This window comes from Martes martes (genome assembly GCF_963455335.1).
Source record: "Martes martes genome assembly, chromosome: 1".
NCBI classification, from domain to species: domain Eukaryota; kingdom Metazoa; phylum Chordata; class Mammalia; order Carnivora; family Mustelidae; genus Martes; species Martes martes.
Genome location: NC_137888.1, coordinates 198,357,065 through 198,378,346, shown reverse-complemented (window position 1 = coordinate 198,378,346; position 21,282 = coordinate 198,357,065). Strand labels below are relative to the sequence as shown.

The 21,282-nt window shown below is 49.0% G+C and overlaps 1 protein-coding gene across 1 annotated transcript in view; it reads left to right on the top strand.

The window, feature by feature from the left end:
* The window catches only part of DAG1 (dystroglycan 1), a 65,576-nt gene extending 45,043 nt beyond the window's left edge, over nucleotides 1–20,533 (top strand). Inside the window, exons 2-3 of the mRNA XM_080807552.1 lie at nucleotides 563–944; nucleotides 15,718–20,533. Of these exons, the coding sequence (XP_080663678.1) occupies nucleotides 669–944; nucleotides 15,718–18,117 (2,676 nt within the window). The 5' untranslated portion in view covers nucleotides 563–668 and the 3' untranslated portion in view covers nucleotides 18,118–20,533. The remainder of the gene's footprint in view (nucleotides 1–562; nucleotides 945–15,717) is intronic.
* Nucleotides 20,534–21,282: the final 749 nt, after the last annotated feature.

The window sequence follows — 21,282 nt, the reverse complement described above, 5'->3', positions numbered from 1 at the left end:
AGAAGGTCCCACATTCTAGATTCGTCTGATTGTGTCTTCATGACTGCTGTGTTTGCTGTATACTGGGAGTTAGGTCTAGAGCAGCACTGCCCAACAGCAATATAATGTGAGCCACACATTAGTATTTTCTGGTAGGCATGTGAAAAAATAAAAATAAGAAGGAGGTATTAATTTCGGTCCCGTGTTTTCTTAAGCATTTCTTTATCATTTGTTAATGTGTATTATTTACTTAATATTTTATTTCATAATATATTTTATATCCAAAAGAATATCATTTCAATATGTAATCGGTATTTTAAAAGTATTAAGGAGATATCTTACATTCCTTTTTTTTTGCTAACTTTTCAAAATTTAATGTATATTTTACCCTTAATGGGCCAGCCACATTTCCAGTGCTCGGTGGCCACATGTAGCTGGTTCCTCTGTCCTGGACAGCATAGGGTGAGACTTGATCCAACTCAGGGTAGATGTTTTGTCAACACTTAGGGGGTAGTAACTGCCTGTGTACAACTTGGAAATTATGGGGTTTGCTAAAGTCTGAGTCTGCTCTCTTCTTTTTCAGGCCCTGGGATGGAGCAGGTGTGCAGAGGGTGAGGACCCAGCTCTGGGACCAGGTCACTTGCCTCCTTTCTTAGTGAGACTGTTGGCTTGAGCAGACCCAAGCCGGGATGAGGATGTCTGCGGGCCTTTCGCTGCCGCTCCCTCTCTGGAGGAGGACCTTTCTCCTTCTGCTCTCTGTGACTGTGGCTCAGTCCCATTGGCCTTCAGAGGCTGGCAGAGACTGGGAGAACCAGCTCGAGGCGTCCATGCATTCAGTGCTCTCAGACCTTCACGAGGCTGTTCCCACAGTGGTGGGCATTCCTGATGGTACGGCTGTCGTTGGGCGCTCGTTTCGAGTGACCATTCCAGCGGATTCAGTTGCCTCCAATGGAGAACTCATCAAGGTGAGATGGATGTAAAGCTTAAGTAAATGAGGAAGAAGTCTCATCTGCATTTTGGTTTTAGTTGTTTTTTGTTTTTTGGTTTTTTTTTTTTTTTAGCTTTCCATTCTAAGTTCCAGCATTCTGAGCTCCGTTCTTCCAGGACCTGTGCAGTTACCATAAGAGAGGGACAACCACTGATTCTCGCAAGAGGGTCCCCAGATATGTCTGAATAGCTTCCTAAACTTTTATTCTTTCTCCTGTTTTTGAAGGTGTTATCATTAAAAAGCCTTTACATCTGTGGTTTGGAAAATTTCATGGTCATTGCGTTAGGATTTGATGGAAGGGCTTATGTTCAGGAAAAGGTCTTCTTTCATTAACCATGGTATTAAACCCAAGAAATACAGAACTTTGAAATGATTTGAACCTATTTTTATAAAATATGGTATAAGTAAATTTAGGAGTTTTGCTCTCATTTGGTGTTGTATGTTTACTAGTGTGTTTGATCACTTAAGGACGAGTATTAGCATCCAGACTTCAGCCTTGCCCCATCTCCTTTGGGGAAGCAATCCAGAGAACAAGGGGATCTGAGACCCACGTGACAAAAGAGTGTCTTGGCTGGCCCAAGATGGAAATCAGGTGAAATAGGAAGCTTTTGTGTCAGGAAGCACCATCCCTTTGTCTGGGGTTGTGGGTCCTTGGAATTTCCCCTGGATCCTGAGTGAGTTTGCACAGTGGCCACAAGATAGATAGGCTGCACTCCTCAGGTTAGGAACATCTAGAGCAGAGGTCAATTATTTTTCTTAGAGGGCCAGATAGTAAATAGTTTAGGCTTTGCTGGCCGTGTGGTTTCTGTTGAAACTCCTCAGCCCTGCCATTGTAGCACAACAGTAGCCATAGATAATGTGTAAATGAATGGGCGTGAGCATGTTCCAATAGAACTTTACCTATGAACGCTAGAACTAAAATTTGAATTTCATATAATTTTCACGTGTCAAGAGATAATCTTTTCATCTTATTTTCTCTCAATCATTTGAAAATGAAAAAACCATTTTTAGGTCATAGGCTGTACAGAAACAGGTGGTAGGCCACATTTGGCTCTTGGCCATAGTTGTCCTACAGCAAGCATTCTACCCCTCGAGGTATGGCTTGTAAATGAACTAAAAATATCCCAAGATTGGTACTTTGTGATGGTAGTTTTTATGTCTCTTTTGCCTTTAGACATCTGAAGACACAGTGTTCTGGTGATCTCTTGGTGTGTTTAAACCACCAAAAGTTAGTGGTTTAGAATTCCCAGTTTGTTTGCTCACAGTTTTGTGGCCAGGAATTCAGGGGATCAAAGCTCATCTGGAAACCTCGTATCTGCTTCACATGGCACTAACAGAGTGGCTCATCTGGGTCTGGAGGGTCCACTTCTAAAATGGCTTATTCCTGGCTGACAAGTTGGTGCTGCCTCTGGGCAGGGAGCTTAGCCGGGGCTGTTGGTCAGGGTCCTTGGTTCCTCTCCATTTAGACCTTCCCCTGGGCTGCTTGAATTTCCTCACGGCACAGTTAGCTGGGTTCCAGGATTGGGTATTCCAAGAAACAGGAAGTGGAAACTGCCAGTCTCTTAAGGCCTGGCTTGGTAACTTGCATAGGAACGCTTCACTGTACTCACTGGTCTAAGCACTCACAGTCTCTGGTGGGTCCTTTCCAACTTGCTCCTCTCTGACCCACAAGCCCCAGGCATCTAGATTAGATATGGTCACAAACGCTATGCCACTGGTCCCTCTGAGAGGTGGCTCTGTGCCGTTTTCCCTTGAATCTGGGCAGACCTGCTCATTACCTGCACCTTCCTTGTGCTCCCTTCATTTTCTCCCGGCCCCCTTTTCTTTAGGTCATGGCTTGTTCTCAGGGTGGCCTTCTGATATCAGAGGCGGTCATACTCTTAAAAATCCTGGCTCAGGTCCACAGAGCTCGTTGTTGTTTGCAGAAGTTTTCCGTGTCATCTTTGTAATGCTCCAGCAAGCCAGTTGCTGGTCTGCCCATTAGAAAAAGAAGAGTGGCACTTTGCGGAGTGCAGTCCTTGTGCACCTTCACATTTGATCTTCTGAATGTCCAAACCCTGTAGTGGTTGCCCTTGTTCCAGTGGTCACTGGAATGTTTTACGTGGATTAGTTTTGACAAGAGGTGCCTTGAATCAGTGCAGCAAGCTGGGTATTTGCTGTATCTGGCAGAGAAATATTTAACAGGCTTATTCACCAGGGGAGTAAAGAGATTTTACTGGGAAAACAGGATTTTATCTGAGCACATTTATCTGTAGGAAGCAGACCATTTAGTAGCTGATCAGCCTATAGAAAAACAGATGAAAAAAAACAGATGAAAAAAAAAAAAGAAAAACAGATGTGTGACTCTTTGTTCCAGACAGTCTTGCCCGTCAGCGTTGTGTAGGGCGGGAAATCAGATCAGAAAGCGTGACTTGGTCTCTGGAGCTTCAATTTCCCTGGATGTAAAGCGGCTTAATAAATCTTTATATAAAAGGGGTTTTTTTTCCTCATTATAATAATGATATATAAATGTGTGTTGTAGAAAAGGGAGAAAGAAAAATCTCTTGTTCCTACCACTCAGAGTGAAGTCTTCTACCATTTTCTGTGTTCATGAGGAGGTGTCCATATTACACATACAGACATCTTAGACCTGAGATCATACTGGCCATATATTTTTTTAATTTTTAAATTTTAAATTTTGTTTTTGTTATTTATTTAAAATAAATGAACATATAGCATATTACTAGTTTCAGAGGTAGAGTTGAGTGACTTATCAGTTGCATATAACACCCTGTGCTCATTACCTCATGTGCCCTCCTTAATGCCCCTCACCCAGTTACCCCATCCCTCCATCCACTTCTCCTCTAGCAACACTGTTTGTTTCCTGTTCTTAAGAGTCTCTTATGGTTTGTCTCCCTCTCTGATTTTATCTTAATTGTATTTTTCCTTCCCGTCCCCTATGTTCATCTGTTTTGTTTCTTAAATTCCACATATGAGTGAAATCATATGATACTCGTCTTTCTGACTTATTTCACTTAACATAATACTCTCTAGTTCCATCCATGTTGCTGCAAATGGCAAGATTTCATTCTTTTTGATGGGCGAGTACATCTTCTTTATCCATTCATCTGTTGATGGACTTTTGGGCTCTTTCCATATTTTGGCTATTGTGGACATTGCTGCTATAAGCATTGGGATGCATGTGCCCCTTTGAATCTGTGTGTGTACCCTTTGGATAAATACCTGGTAGTGTAATTGCTGGGTTGTAGGGTAATTCTTTTTCTTCTTTTTTTGTTTTTTTTTTTTTTTTTTTTTTTTTTTTTAAGATTTATTTAGAGTCTGGGATGCCTGAGTGGTTCAGTCGGTCAGTTAAGCATCTGACTCTTGATTTTGGCTCAGGTCATTATCTCAGGGTTGTGAGCCCGCATTGGGCTTTATGGTCAGTAGGGAGTATGCTTCTTTCCCTCTCCCTCTGCCTCTCTGCCTGCTGGTGCACGTGCTCTCTCTCAGATAAATAAATAAATCTTTAAAAAAAAAAGAAGAAGAAGAAAAGATTTATTTATTGGGACACCTGAGTAGCTCAGTCAGTTGAATGTTCAGCTCTTGATTTCGGCTCAGGTCATGGTCTCCAGTCATGGGACTGAGCCTCATGTCAGGCTGCATGTTGGGCGAGGAGTCTGCTTGGGGATTCTCTCCTTCTCCTTCTGCCCCTACTCCAGCTCGTGCATGTGCTCTCTTAGATAAATAAGTAAAATTATTTTTAATTAATCTTAAAAAATATTTATGCTGGTTTACATATACCTATATATACCCTATACTAGACATCTTTCTGGACCTACTTTTTTTTTTTTTTTTAAGATTTATTTATTTACTTTAGAAAGAACGAGAGCAGGGACAGGGGAGAGGGAGAGGGAGAGAGAATCCCAAGCAGACTCCACTGACCGTAGAGCCTGACACAGGGCTTGATCTCATGACCCTGAGATCATGACCTGACCCAAAACCAAGAGTCAGATGCTCAACTGACTGAGCCACCCAGGCACCCCTAAACCTGCCTTTTTTTATTCACTGTAGTTCGAGGTTTTTCCTCATGGTCATTAAGTATTCTTTGGGAATGTGATTTTTAATGACTTGCCCAATATTCTTAATGTATGTGAGGAATATCTCAGATCTTGGTCCCAAGGAGTGTTTTAAGGTGACTTCTGAATGGTATCCATCACTACTACTGCCATCATCCGAGCTGCCACTTATTTGCCCAGGCTGCCTCTCTCTGTTCCTTTTTTGTTTGTTTGTTTTTAAAGATTTTATTTATTTGTCAGAGAGAGAGCGTACAAGCAGGGGGAATGGCAGGCAGAGGGAGAAGCAGGCTCCCTGCTGAGCAAGGAACCCAATAGGGGACTCCATCTGGGGACCCTGGGATCATTATCTGAGCTGAAGGCATGCTCTTAACCGACTGAGCCACCCAGGTGTCCCGCTTTCTTCTGTTTTTCCTCTCTGAAGTCTGTTTTCCGCACTGAGGCAAGAGATGTTCTTATCTTGGTAAAGCTTAAATCTGCTAACACCTCCTTCTTCCCCCAACTATTACTGAGCTGCACTTAGAATGGAGGCCCACGTGATTGGCCTCTGGCCTCCTCTCTCTCCCCTTTTCCTTTTGCATGTCATGTCCCAGCCATACTGGCCTCTTTCTTGCCCCACGGACATGCCTGGCTCAGGGTCCATCCTGGCCTCTGGCACACACTTTCTTCTGTCAGCCTGGGTCCTGGGCAAGGGTTGGTCTTCTAGCCATTTTGGCCATGGCCCAGTTGTCTAATGAAGATTCACAAACAGAGTGTGGTGCTCTCCTGAAATCAGACGAGGTTTTTTTGGTTTTTTTTGTTTGTTTGTTTTTAAGATTTTATTTATTTGACAGAAAGACGCAGTGAGAGGGAACACAAGCAGGGGGAGGGAGAAGCAGGCTCCCTGCCAGCAGGAAGTCTGATGCAGGGCTCCATACCAGGACCCTGGGATCATGACCTGAGCCGAAGGCAGACACTTAATGACTGAGCCACCCAGATGCCCCCAGACGCGATTTGATAGTGTGGTTGTCTTTCTTGCTGTGACTGGTCAGGGGATGTGCATGGGGATTGGTGATGGAGTAATTAAGTCAGTGTTTGCAACAGACGAAGCAATCAGTAGTGTATTGAAGGGATAGAAAAGTTAAGTCTCATTCTAAGTGAGCTGCCCTGGCCACCTGCCCAAGCCTTGTTCGATCTGTGTGCATCAAACCTGTGTGGTTATGCTGCCTATTTCTGGAGGTTGTGGTGACTCTGGGAGTCACAGTGGCAGAGGGTGTATTGCTTTGCATCAGCCAAATGTGCCCCTCAGGTAACATTAGCTTCGCAAAGGGGTGCCCTGTACTTTATATACCAGGCCGCAAGGAAATAAAAGAGGGGACCCACCTACCACCTGGAGGAGGTAGCCCTGAGGTCCTGGATTCTCTGCTCTGCCTCACGCGTGACACCCTTTCGTGTCTGGACGGCCCTTGTTCAATTTCAGCTTGCCCAGCACCTTCTGCTGCCCCTGCTGTTCTCTAGCTCCGCCTCGAGAATTGATTTGCTTTTGCTGACCCTGGCTTAACTCCCACATGGATCCCCTTGACCTGATGATGCCAGCAGGGGCTGTGGGATACCTCCAGGCCTAGTGGCCAGCATGACCTTCCAGAGAGACTTGGGCCTTGGGATTCTGTTCTCTCCTGTGGCTTTAGAACACTCAAAAGCAGGTGGTCCTTGCATGTGCTCCCTTGGACCAGACTGGATACCTGTATGCAAAGCTCACCCCACATGAGCTGTCTTTTGCTCTCACAGATGCCTTTGCACCCTAGAGCACCCTCCCTCCTTGTCAGGGTTTATGTGGGTGGGTCCCACAAAGCCAGGTTGGCCTTTGTTGGCTAGATCATCGGCTCTCCCAAGTTGGCCACAGTATAAGCTACCCATCTTGACTCTTGCCTCCCTCCGGATTGGCTCCAGCTCCCTGCAGGTGCCTCTCCTCTGACTTGAGTGAGCGAGGGGCTGGCTGAGGAAGGTGATTATGTGCCTGGAGATGTTCTTACCCCTCCTTTGTAGGGTGGTCAGGAGAGACACCATTGCATCTCAGGAAATGATTGGCTACCCCTTCAGATGTCTCATTTTGGTAGAGCCTGCAAGGTTGAATTTTCATTCCGGCTTCCCCTTATCCTCCTAGCCTGGAGACAATGTGGACTTTCCCTCAGCCCAAGATGTCGGCAGACTGGGAGCAGCCCTTCCTGGGACTGTGCTCCTAGCTGCTGGCGTGGGCCCCCAATTGTTCCCCTGAGAACAATGGGTACTCTTTTTGGCCAGGAAGGGGAACTCATGAAAGGACCGTTTCTTTGGATGCTTGAGAGCTTTGTGGCAACCCCGCCTGCATGAGATGAACTGCAGTTTCTTCCTGCCTCGAGTGGGTGTTCCCTGGCTCTGAATGGAGCCCTTGTGAACACAGCACACCGGGAAATGCGGGTTGGCGAGGGAAGGCATCTATGGGGTGGGTTGTAAGAATGACATTTGCCCAGACCCATCAACTCAAATACTTACTGAAGTGTGGACTTGACTTCTGTGTTTTTAAAAAAAATTTTTTTTCCTGACAAGGGCTGAAAAAATATGACAAAGTAAAAATAGATGATGTTGGGATTGAGGCACTGACTAATTGTGAGAATTTTATTAATGGCTATAATTATGCTTAGCTGTCCCTCTGGGGGGGAAATTACTTTTTGTTTTTAGATGAGAACAGTTAACATCAGGTAAAATGCTTCATAACTCAGACCTGAAGGGCACTGGCTGGACTGGACAAGTTGTGTTCAGCATGTGATCTGGTGGCCTTGGCCTTTATGGCAAGAGCCATGTGCTGGTTTGAGGCTTGCATGTCCAGCAAAGATGGTCTCTCACGGGTATGGCTCTGCTTTACTCGGCATAGCAAAGGCCCCTTATACCCACTTCCGTGGTTCCTCATCTTAAGTGGGGACAAAGTTTTGGCTCCTTGATCTCCAGCCAGAGGATCTTCCTGTTGACTCGTGCCTTCTCCCTGCAGCCCCGTCATGTGACTGTCCATGTGCCTCATTTACAGAAGCTAAACTTGGCCACAGAGTAAATTGGTCTCATTGTCATAGTCCAGGGCCCAGATACAGGATCACCCTGATGTGAGTCAGCACCATGGTGCCTCTGAAACTTGACTGGAGGCTCAGACTCCACCAGAGGGACCATTTCCTATCTCCCTAGGCCGAGGAGACCACACAGTAGGCCTGCACAGAGAATGCCTTGATCACCTCATGTGTCAGTGCCTCAAGAGTGTTGCATATGGTACCCAGCCATAGGTGGCTCTAGGTTGGCCCAGCTTTGCAACTTGGCTGAGGAGTGGGGAACCGAAAGGTCACGAGCCAGTAACCAGGTCTGAGGGATGGCAGGGACTTTGCCAGAGAAGGCTGCTAGAGGCCTAAGCAGCAGGGTATCCCAGGGCAGCAGTCTTTGCCACTTTGAAATGCACCACTGAGGGGTACCTGGGTGGCTCAGTTGGTCAAGCAGCTGACTCTTGATTTTGGCTCAGGTCATGATCTCAGAGTCATGGGATGGAGCCCCGTGTTGGACTCCGCACTAAGTGTGGAATCTACTTGTCCCTCTCCCATTTTTCAATTGGATTCTTTGTCTTTTGGGTGTTGAGTTGTAAAAGTTCTTTATATATTTTGGATCCTAACCCTTGAATGGATATGTCATTTGCAGATATCTTCTCCCATTCAGTAGGTTGCTTTTTAGTTTTAGATTTAGTTTTAGTTTTAGATTGTTTTCTTCACTGTGTAGAAACTTTTTATTTTGATCATAGTTCCAATAGTGTATTTTTGCTTTTGTTTCCCTTGCCTCAGGACACGTACCTAGAAAAATGTAGCTATGGCCAATGTCACAAATTACTGCCTGCGCTCTCTTCAAGGATTTTTATGGTTTCAGGTCTCATATTTAGACCTTTAATACATTTTGAGTTTATTTTTGTGTATGGTATAAGAAAGTGGTATCATTTCTTTCTTTTGCATGTAGCTGACCAGTTTCCTAACACCATTTGTTGAAGGGACTATCTTATTTTCATTGGTTATTCTTTCTGTGTTGAAGACTAAGTGATCATATAACTGTGGGTTTATTTCTGGGTTTTCTGTTTTGTTTCTGTTCAGCTTTGTAATACAACTTGAAGCCTGAAATTGTGATACCTCCAGTTTTTTTTTTCTTGTTTAAGGTTGCTTTGGCTATTCAGAGTCTTATGTGGTTCCATACAAATTTGAGGAATGTTTGTTCATTGAAAAATGCTGTAGGTATTTGGATGGAGATTACATCAAATCTGGAGATTGCTTTTGGTGTGTACACAGTTTAACCATATTTAACCATATTTATTTATTCTTCTAATCCGTGAGCATAGACTGTCTTTCCATTTCTCTGTGTTGTCTTTAATCTCTTTCATCAGTGTCTCCTTTTTTAAAAAGATTTTATTTATTTATTTGAGAGAAAGAAAGATCATGAGCAAAGGGGAAGGGTAGAGGTGGGAGAAGAAGACTCCCTGCTGAGCAGGAGCCCAATGCGGAACTTGATCCCAGGACCCCAGGATCATGACCTGAGCAGAAGGCAGGTGCTGAACCGACTGAGCCATCCACACACCCTCATCAGTCTTCTATAGTTTTCAGAGTACAGATGTTTCATGTCTTCAGTTAAGTTTATTCCTAGATACTTTATTTTTGGTACAATTCTAAGTGAAATTGTTTTCCTAATTTCTCTTTCTACTGCTTCATTATTAATTAGTGTATAGGAATGCAACAGATATCTGTACATTGATTTTGTATCCTGTGACTTTACTGAATTCATTTATTGGTTCTAGTAGTTTTTTTGTGGAGTCTTTTCTATATGAAGTATCATGTTATCTGCAATAGGAAAAATTTTACCTCCTTTTTTTTTTTTTTAAAGATTTTATTTATTTATTTGAGAGAGAGAGTGTGAGAGCAGAAGGGGAGAGTCAGAGGGAGAGGCAGACCCCCTGCTGAGCAGGGAGCCTGATGCAGGGCTTGGTCCCAGGACTCCAGGATCATAACCTGAGCCAAAGGCAGTCACTTAACCAACTGAGCCACCCAGGCACCCCAAATTTTACTCCTTTACATCCAATTTGGACGCCTTTTTTTCCCTTTTTGTTGTCTAATTGCCATGGCTAGGACTTCTAGTACTATGTTGAATGAAAGTGGGGCAAAACTCAGTTTTTTCCCCCACTGAATATGATGTTCGCTGTGGGTTTTTCACATATGGCCTTTATTGTGTTGAGGCGTGTTTCCTCTAGACCTACTTTGTTGAGGGTTTTTTTTTTTTTTTTTAAAGATTTTATTTATTTATTTGACAGAGAGAGAGATCACAAGTAGGCAGAGAGGCAGGCAGAGAGAGAGAGGAGGAAGCAGGCTCCCTGCTGAGCAGAGAGCCTGATGCGGGGCTCGATCCCAGGACCCTGAGATCATGACCCGAGCCGAAGGCAGAGGCATTAACCCACTGAGCCACCCAGGCGCCCCTGTTGAGGGTTTTTTTTAATCATGAATGTATGTTCTTTGTCGAATGCTTTTTCTGCATCTATTGAAATGATCAAATGATTTCTATCCTTTCTCTTGTTGATATGACATATCAAATTGATTAAGTTGCTAATATTGAACCTCCTTTCTTTTTTTTTTTAATTTAACAATTTTTTTAAAGATTTTATTTATTTATTTGACAGAGATCACAAGTAGGCAGAGAAGCAGGCAGAGAGAGAGAGAGGAGGAAGCAGGCTCTCCACTGAGCAGAGAGCCTGATGCGGGGCGCGATCCCAGGTCCCTGGGATCATGACCCGGAGCCGAAGGCAGAGGCTTTTAACCCACTGAGCCACCCAGGCGCCCCTTGAACCTCCTTTCATCCCAGAAACAAATCCCACTTGATCATGGTGAACGATTTTTTGGATTGTTGTTTGGATTGTTAGATTCAGTTGGCTAGTATTTTGCTGAATATTTTTGCATCTGTGTTCATCAGAGATACTGGCCTGTGCTTCTCTTTTTTTTGCGGTGGCTTTATCTGGTTTTGGTATTGGGAACTTGCTTTTTGGTGAGGGATAAAGTACTGAAAGTTCTCTGCCCATTTGCTCTCTCTGCAGGCTTAGAAGGATACTGATTTGGGGTGAGACATGCTGCTTGTGTTGTGTGGTGTTTGGAACAGATCGTGTATCTTTATCAAACCGGTGTTTGACGTTCTGTTGTGTGTGAGAGAGGGCAGCAGTGAGGCAGTTGGAGAGAATGCCCCAGAACTGAACAGAGAGTCAGTTACTAGCTATCTACTGATATAGACTAAAGAGTGACTAAAACCTTCACACTTGGCAGTTCCCCAGTCATTGGTCATGGTGATTCATTGTGGGCATTGCTGGGCGGGTAGTCTTTGGAGCTCCATATGGGTCTGCCCAAGTTTCGTGGTTTTGATTCTTAGTTTTTGGATGTACTTTGTGGATCAAGATTTCTAAAACTGGGTGTGGGGCAGTTGGAGATCTTGTTTTCCTCGGTGGTGGGCTTGCCTTCTCAGAAGCATGTCTTCTCTGAGGGTTGCTAAAATTGGAAAGATTCCTGCCTTGCTCTCTGTGAGCCTATCAGCTAGAGCCTATGATCTTCTCAAATCAGCCTTCTTCCTGCAGCTTCTGCCCCCCTATAGTGTTCCCACTGATAGCCTGAAGGCTTTTTCTTTAAGGTGGCTGCTTTATAAGGTCAGCAGGCCTTGCCTCCACCTGTTCTAAGACAGTGTTGGTATCTAGTGATGGCGGGCGCTGAGTGATCTGAAACCCTGGGGGTGTCCCATGACCTGGACCAGCACCTGTCACCACAGGTGCTGGTGCTAAGGAGCACTTCACACAGAGCTCTGATTCCTGCCTCTTGTCTCTCGTTCCTGCCATTAAGGCTTAGTTGTCGTGGTACACCTAGGGCAGAAATCTTTATGTGCGTAAACCCAGAGACTGTAAGGATAGTTGGAATCTCATGTGCAAACATGCCAGGATGGAGCACATCCGTTTGAGACTGAAGAGGTGAATGCTGGTCTTTGGGTTGCCCCTGCAGCAAGTTCTCTCTTCCCCCAGGCCCCTCAGGGTTTTCATCCAGTCCCAGCAGACAGCTCTCAAGCAAGTCCTTGAGTATCCCAGGGCCTTGTTCCCCTGTAGAGTCCTGGCTTCTCCTTCCTCTGGCCTCCCCACTTTCCTTTGATGCTTTGAGCTTCTGCTTTGGGGGATGACCAGGAAGAAAAGGCCACAGTTTGTGTGCTGGGTCCAAGGCCAGAAGGAGGACTGGAGGGTGGACCCAGAGCCTGTTGCTGCAGCAGCCTCCTAATGCATACTGGGTCCTCTCAGCCTGGAAGTGGGCAGGGAACTGGTCCCCACAGAGAACCCAGCTGGTGCCTGGCCCAGCGATTGTACAAGGATGCCATCGTTTTTTCCCCCTTTACAGATGAAAAAACTGGGGCTGAGGCTGCGTTAAGCCTCAGCTTGTCTGGAACCAGGATTCAGCCAAGGACTAAGGCTTGGAGATGGGACTTCCTATCAGATCTGCTGTTGTTGTAGGGAAGAGTCCTGGCTTGTCATGGGGGCAGCTCTCTCAGGAGGAGCTTTCATATCCCACTTCACCCTTAGGCCTGAGAGGAGAAGCGTTCTAGAGGCTGGAAGCTGTGAAAGATTGGGGGAGGATGTATGTATTTCCCCCGGGCTGAGGGGTGCCCGCTTTGACAGGGTAGAGTGGGTGTTGCATTTCAGAGCATTCCCTCAACTGAGTGAGTGCCCTAGGAGGGAGGCACTGTTAGTGGCATCCTTCAGGGACTGTGGACACTGCCAGCCCTTTGGGCATGTTCAGGCTTCCCAGTTCAGGGGCTTTCCCCAAATGGCCTTGAAAATGCAGAGATGCCAGCTTGCTTGTGACTTGGCTGGGTTCCGTGTAGGGCTTGCGTTTGTTTTGCTTCTTGTGGCCCTTTATTGAAGAGAATCACTGCCAGTTAAAGTGCTGCCTGGGCCTGACAGTGCCAATACCTAGATGCTCAGAGACGCATGGTATTAGAACTTTCAGGTTGGTACCTTTCTTTCCTCTCTGAGGAGTACCCAGGACCCTGGGGACTGTCTGCTTCAGGTTTATAGATCCGGGTCGGACATGTTTCCTGTGCCCAGGGCATGGCCAACGCTCCAGGATCCAGAGGGGCCGGGATCTGTAGAAGAGAAGGCAGAAGTGTGGGTTGGAGAGACTGTTACATGTTATTAACATGTAAAAATGTTACTTGGCATAGTTTAAATAAGTGTATGTCCTCGAGCTTGGCCACATGGGAGCCTTGCCAAAGAGTGGCTTGGGCTTATTTCCTAGGAAATGTCTGGCAGCAGAGCTGTGGCTGTTGGGGTCAGAATAGGAATTAAGCTGGGCTGAGAAGCTTGAGGAGGCGGGGCCCTTCTCGGTTTTCTCTGTTAGAAAGTGTCCTTGTGTAGCTGGTGAGACTTGGAAAAGCATTGGGACTACTTACTCATCTGTGCTGGTGGAGCATATAGGGCTGGGTACAGCCGCCTGGCTACTCAGGAATGTCCGGGGCCCTGGCCAGCCAGTTGGCACCCACGTCCAGAGCCTGTCCTGGTCTGTCTCCCGGCCCTGTTTGGTCTTCTCTGCAGGTGGCTTCTCCTGGGAAGACTTCACCTTGAGCTCTCCATTCTAGGCCCTCCCTCTGCTGGGTGTGCTGTGGTCCCGGTGGTGGCCACTGGGATGGAGTGCGCTGAGGAAACATGCTTGGGTCACTGGGAGCCCAGCTACCTCCTGGTTTCCCTACTGTCCGCCTCTCAGGACCCCAGGCCACACCCTAGCACTGTAAAACACTTCGTGGGTCCCTGACTCCTCTGTTTGGGCCTTACAGCTTTGCTTCCTATTTTTTGCAAAAGGAGAGCAGTTAGCCTTTGCTTTACATGTTTATATGTAGATGTGACAATTTTCATATTTAATATAACTGAACTGAAAAAATTTAAAACATAGGCTTTAACCAAAACATTCAAAATAAGTATTATTTTTGTAGCTAAAAAAGATTTTAAAGGAGAAATATATTTAGTGTTTTTCATGGATTTGAAGACAAATCCATTTGGCTGTGTTTGCAGTAGATGGTGATGACAGGAAGTGGGGTTCTTGGTGGTGCTTTAAGTAGGTGGTGGTGTGCCTTGAGTTGCTGTGGTGTCACGAATGAAGCTATTCATAGACCCTCTGTGATCTCAGGGGCTCAGAAGCAGTCACTGAAGGACAGCCCCAGTAATGGTAACTTCTAATAATGTCAGATGTCTTCTTGTGGGTTTTTGCTGGAGGTAGGAAATCTGTTCACAGGGGAGTATCTAGTCTCTGGTAAGACTGATGGAATGCCATGACTTGGCCAGCAGGTCCTGACTGGGAAGGTCAGATATGGGTCTCCTTCCCAGTCAGGCCCCTGGCTTTTGGCAAGAGGAATCCTGAGGAACCAGAGCCTCTTAGCAAGCCCAGCAGGCGTGGCTCTGGCCTTCTGCTGCAGGCAGAGAAGCATGTTAGTGTCCCTCTGCTGACAAGCAGTGGCCATGCAGGTCCATCCCTGGGCTGAGGCTGGCGGTAAGACATGCTGTTTGTGTCTGGGCTTGATGGGACAGGATCATGGAGCTGAGAGTGACTTTTGTTAGACCAGAGAGTGGGTGCCACCTTTCTTGCACTGGGGGCAGGAATAGTTGTTTCCCAGAGGTGAGAATAGTCACAGATAGGGCCTGGGCAAGAGGAAAGCCTTGCTTTCCTCTTGTCAGCTGATGGTAGAAGTTTCTCTGGCAGCATTCCTTTGGATACCTTGATTATTACCAGTCATGTCCCTGTGGAAAAGGACTTCTACCCTAAAATTGTTGGGTGGAATAAGGGAGTGAGCTCCTCAGGCCGGCTTCAGGGCCTGGGCTCTCCAAGGACAGAAGTGGGCTCTATTTCCCGAACTTAGTTGACTAACGAACTCTCCCTTAGTCAGAGCTCCTTGGACTCTTTGATGAATACTCTTCTAGAGTAGTTGTTTCCAGCTCCCCACCGTGGGTTTTGCAGTTTTTCCTGAGGTTTGAAGAGCAGGTTCATTAAGACGTTAGATATGGCTAGTTGTACTTGCTACCCAAATATGTCCCACTCTACTTGAATGTATGTCCCACTGATGGGGTAATTGTAAGTGAGGCATCTGGGGACACTGAGTTGTCCCTTGCAGCCAGGGTCGTATGCATATCCACTTCTGGGCAGGAAGGGCATGTGACTCGAGCAAAACTGTGGTGTCTGCAAAGGGCAGGGAGAAGTCTGAGACAGGGTTGAAAAGGAATGCTGAGGGAGGAGACGCTTGGACCTGACTCCACAGGCCAGGCAGGCAAGTAGGTGGCAAGGCATGTTGCTTTTGTGGAGACCCACAACGTTCTTGAGCCCGACGGCATCAGTTCTCTGGGATGGGACTTGTGTTTGAGTGCCACCACTGCTGTCTGCCCGCAATGTGACCTTGGGCAATCATTTGCCTTCCAAGCTAGCCTATCTGGCAGCCCCAGTCTTCCGTGACAGGTGAATGAGAGCTCCAGGAGCAGAGCTGGTTCCCCCAACAGAAATTCTTGAGTAGCACCTTCAGCCTGTCTCACAGCTCAGGTGAGGCCAGGGAGGAACTGTCGTGATCATTGTCCGCTTAGCATTGACAGTGCCACTTAACTCATGTTGGTGTCTCTTCTAGGTGTCAGCAGCGGGGAAGGAGGCCTTGCCATCCTGGCTGCACTGGGACCCGCAGAGCCACACCCTGGAGGGCCTCCCTCTCGACACCGATAAGGGCGTGCATTACATTTCAGTGAGCGCCACGCGGCTGGGGGCCAACGGGAGCCACGTCCCTCAGAGCTCCAGTGTGTTCTCTATCGAGGTCTACCCCGAAGACCACAGCGAGCCGCAGTCTGTGCGGGCAGCATCACCAGAGCCTGCCGAGGCAGTGTCCTCTGCCTGTGCTGCCGACGAGCCTGTGACTGTCCTGACGGTCATTCTAGATGCTGACCTCACCAAGATGACCCCGAAGCAAAGGCTTGACCTCCTGCACAGGATGCGGAGCTTCTCCGAAGTGGAGCTCCCCAACATGAAGTTGGTCCCCGTGGTGAACAACAGACTGTTCGACATGTCAGCCTTCATGGCCGGCCCGGGCAATGCGAAAAAGGTGGTGGAGAACGGGGCCCTGCTCTCTTGGAAGCTGGGCTGCTCTCTGAACCAGAACAATGTGCCCGATATCCGTGGTGTGGAGGCCCCTGCCAGGGAGGGCGCTATGTCTGCCCAGCTGGGCTACCCTGTGGTGGGTTGGCATATCGCCAACAAGAAGCCCCCTCTCCCCAAACGCATCCGGAGGCAGATCCATGCCACTCCCACACCTGTCACTGCCATTGGGCCTCCCACCACGGCCATCCAGGAGCCACCGTCCAGGATCGTGCCTACCCCCACATCCCCAGCCATTGCTCCTCCAACAGAGACGCTGGCTCCTCCAGTCAGAGACCCTGTTCCTGGAAAGCCCACAGTCACCACTAGGACTCGAGGTGCCATTATTCAGACCCCGACCCTAGGCCCCATCCAGCCCACTCGGGTGTCAGAAGCTGGCACCACGGTTCCTGGGCAGATCCGCCCAACGATGACCATTCCTGGCTACGTGGAGCCCACGGCCGTCGCCACCCCTCCCACGACTACCACCAAGAAGCCACGCGTATCCACACCAAAACCAGCCACGCCTTCGACTGACTCTTCCACCACAACTCGAAGGCCGACCAAAAAGCCGCGGACACCCCGACCGGTGCCGCGGGTCACCACCAAAGCTCCCATCACTAGACTGGAAACCGCTTCCCCGCCCACTCGCATCCGCACCACCACCAGTGGGGTTCCCCGCGGTGGAGAACCCAACCAGCGGCCAGAGCTGAAGAACCACATCGACAGGGTGGATGCCTGGGTGGGCACCTACTTTGAGGTGAAGATCCCGTCAGACACCTTCTATGACAACGAGGACACCACCACTGACAAGCTGAAGCTGACCCTGAAGCTTCGGGAGCAGCAGCTGGTAGGCGAGAAGTCTTGGGTGCAGTTCAACAGCAACAGCCAGCTCATGTACGGCCTGCCCGACAGCAGCCACGTGGGCAAGCACGAATACTTCATGCACGCCACGGACAAGGGGGGCCTGTCTGCTGTGGATGCCTTCGAGATCCACGTCCACAAGCGCCCTCAAGGGGACAGGGCTCCCGCGCGGTTCAAGGCCAAGTTTGTGGGTGACCCAGCCCCTGTGGTTAACGACATCCACAAGAAGATCGCCCTGGTGAAGAAGCTGGCCTTTGCCTTTGGGGACCGCAACTGTAGCACCGTCACCCTGCAGAACATCACCCGGGGCTCCATCGTGGTGGAGTGGACGAACAACACTCTGCCCCTGGAGCCCTGCCCCAAGGAGCAGATCACGGGGCTGAGCCGGAGGATCGCAGAGGATGACGGGAAGCCGCGGGCTGCCTTCTCCAATGCCCTGGAGCCTGACTTTAAGGCCATGAGCATCTCGGTGACTGGCGCTGGCAGCTGCCGGCATCTGCAGTTTATCCCCATGGCGCCGCCGAAGAGAGTGCCCTCAGAGGCGCCACCCACAGAGGTGCCGGACAGGGACCCCGAGAAGAGCAGTGAGGATGACGTCTACCTGCACACGGTCATCCCGGCCGTCGTGGTCGCAGCCATCCTGCTCATCGCCGGCATCATTGCCATGATCTGCTACCGCAAGAAGCGGAAGGGCAAGCTCACCCTCGAGGACCAGGCCACCTTCATCAAGAAGGGGGTGCCTATCATCTTTGCAGACGAGCTGGATGACTCCAAGCCCCCACCCTCCTCTAGCATGCCACTTATCCTGCAGGAGGAGAAAGCCCCTCTCCCCCCTCCTGAGTACCCCAACCAGAGCGTGCCCGAGACCACTCCTCTGAACCAGGACACCGTGGGAGAGTACACGCCCCTGCGGGATGAGGATCCCAACGCGCCTCCATACCAGCCCCCCCCACCCTTCACGGCCCCCATGGAGGGCAAGGGCTCCCGTCCCAAGAACATGACCCCGTACCGGTCGCCCCCTCCCTACGTGCCCCCTTAACCCACAAGCGCCTGGGTGGAGGCAGGGGTAGGGCAGGGCCCTGGAGACAACACGGTGTTGTCTGTGGAGACCGGTGGCCTGCAGACCATCGCCCACTGGGAGCCGACACCTGACCTAGCACACACTGACACGCGCGAGGCCTGGCCGAGCCCGCCCTCTCTGGTCCTCCAAACCCCAAAGCAGCTGGAGAGACTTTGGGGACATTTTTACTTTTATTTTTTGCCTAACAGCTTTTTTGTTTGTTCATAGAAATTCTTTGCTGCGGTTTTGATGGCTGGCTCTGAAAGCACTGTTTGGAGTAGAGGTAGATGGAGGGAGCGAGGGGCCGTGAATGAACTCGCGGGCAGTGCTGGGCGGCCTCCCGGCTCTCTGCGTTTTGCCTTTAACACTAACTGTACTGTTTTTTCTATTCACGTGTGTCTAGCTGCAGGATGTAACATGGAAAACAGTAGCTAAAGATTAAAGTCAAAGGACTTTCAGAAGTTAAGGTTAAGTTTTTACATTTAATCTGCTGTTTACCTAAACTTGTATGTATAATTTTTGGGTGGGTATGGGAAATTGCTTTGCTAAAAATAAGCTCCCAGGGTGTTTCAAACTTAGAGAAGACCAAGGGACAGTATTTTTTATCAAAGGAATCCTATTTTTTCACACTATGTAAACATGGTTGCTCTGATACCGCAGAGCCTGCCTGGGGGCCTCCCGGCCGTGGTTCTGGGGCCAGGGTCCTGGTGCTGGGCTTGCTCTCCCGCTCTTGCCAGAGGCCGGAAGCTGGAGAGGCCTCTTGGCCGTGGACATCCACACCCCCACCCCATGCACGCTAGTGGCCCACCACCAAGGGGTCTTCATTTCCATGGAAAAAGGGACTCCAAGAGGCAGTGGTGGCTGTGGCCCCCAACCTAGGTGCTCCAGGGTGGGCCGGCTGCTTGTGGGGGTGGCTTGGGGGGGTCGAGGGACTCGGCCACATCAACATACTTTCTTTTACCCTTCTTCTGTGTGTTTTTTTCCCCCTCCTGAAAGGAATATCATGGTTTTTGAAACACTCAGTGGGGGACATTTTGGTGAAGATGCAATATTTTTATGTCATGTGATGCTCTTTCCTCACTTGACCTTGGCCGCTTTGCCCCAACAGTCCACAGCCCCACCCTGACCCACCCCACCCCTCTTCTCTGGCACTGCAGCCCTGGGCCTTGGGCTGGGAAAGGTCTGGTGGCAGGGGAGGAGTGCCAGCAATAGTTCATAGTCGAAATCTGTGGGCTCTCAAAGCTAATTTTTTACTAAAGTTTTTATACAGCCTCAAATTGTTTTATTAAAAAAAAGATTAAAAATGGTGATGCTTACAGCAGTTTGTACGAGCTCTTAGTGTTGATTCCATGGAACTGACGGCTTTGCTCATTTTGATTTTTATCCCCCTTTTCATAATGGTTTAAATTCTCAAATTACACTGAGCTTCTTTTGCCTTTTTTAGCAGAACGTCCGTCCGTCCATCTGCATCTCTGTCCCGTGACTCAGGGGTGCCCACTCTGCTTTGATTCTCCTCCTTTGGAAGAAACCATTTTGAGCATGACTTTTCTTGATGTCTAAGAGTTATTTTGGGTACCTTTTAGGGAGGAATGCCTTTTGCAATAATGTATCCCTTCCGTGACCGAGGGCCGGTGGGTGGACCCAGGCTCCCTTTGCACACCGAGCAGCCACTTCTAAGCCATATCGACTGTTTCGCAGAGGATTTGTGTGTGCTGCCTCAGGAGGGGAGGGCTGGTCAGAGAGGAGGGGGTCTCCAGCCTGCCCTTCTCAGGAGGGCATTCCCCCTGCGCCTTTTCCCAGAGGGCCCAGCCTCTCTCCCCTGCCCAGCCCTTGATAGTCAAGCGAGCAGTGTCCCTGTGGTGGGGGAGCCTGTGGATGAGGGCTCAGTGGACCTCTGGTTGACTGGGTCTCGTGCCTCCCAGCCCTGATCCAAGCCAGAGTTTCCCTATTGCCCCAGAGTCAGGAGCACAAGTGGGGTCTGACCTGGTGAGATTATTTTTGATGACCTCATCAAAAAATAAACAATTCCTAGTGTTCCAGGTGAGGGCTTTGAAAGGCCTTCCAAACAGCTCCGTTGCCCCTAGCAACCTCACCATCGGGCACTGCCACGCAGAGACATGGCTGGCCCGGAATGGCCTGTTTCCATAGCAACCGGAGGCGATGGGGCAGTGAACAGAATAACAACAGCAACAATGCCCTTGCAGGCAGCCTCCTCTCCTGAGCGCCGGGCTGGCCGTGGCCATTGGACTCTGTGAGACAGAGCCAATCTCACATTCGAGTGTTCACCAACCACTGACATGTTTTTATTTCCTTCTATATGATTTTAAGATGTGTTTTCTGCATTCTGTATAGAAACATATCAAACTAAATAAAAGCAGTGTCTTTATTACAATGCCATTGCCTCCAAGCATCTATTTCCCTGACCCCTGCAATATTCTAGGATATGAATGGGCTGCAGGTCTGGTGTCCATGTGATGGAGGAAGGAGGGGACCCAGCCAGGCCCATTCAGAGGACTTGGAGGTGGCCTTTGTGCAGCCGACCCGGTAGCCTCCATGTCTTAGCACTTTTATGCCCCTGAGAGGGGTGGGCGTGGGCTCCAGAAACTGCCAACACACAGCTCTCCCTAGCCACTCTTCTTTCTGCCTGAGCCAGCAGAGAAATTTTGAGCTTCAATTTCCTCATCTGGGACAACCATGGGAAAGGTCCTGCCTGCCATACGCTTGTCTGCCCCAGGGTGGGTACACCTCTGCAGTTCCACTCCAGCTCCTGCCCCCACTGTCTTGAGGTCTCGGGTCTGGCCAGTCTCCCAGGGAGTCTCAAGAAGGCAGGTTTGGCCTTGGCCTTTTAGTGGGGAGAAGAGAGAATGGTTTCTGTTCTGCCCTGGTTGGGCCTATGGATTCTGGGGGCCTGCCCCTAAGTGCCCTTCCTGGGATGGACAGGCCAGCTGGGTAGCATGACTCAGTGCCCGGGAAGAGGATGGGTTGTCCTGGGACACGGCACAGGGTGTGGGAGGCAGGGGACACAGCAGCTGTGTCCAGTGGCAGTATCAGGAGCCATTGGTCACAGAACAACTGGTACCTTCTGGGCTTGCTCCCACCCCACAGGGTCCTCGCCGTCTCCACCTGTATCTGCCAGGCTGCTTC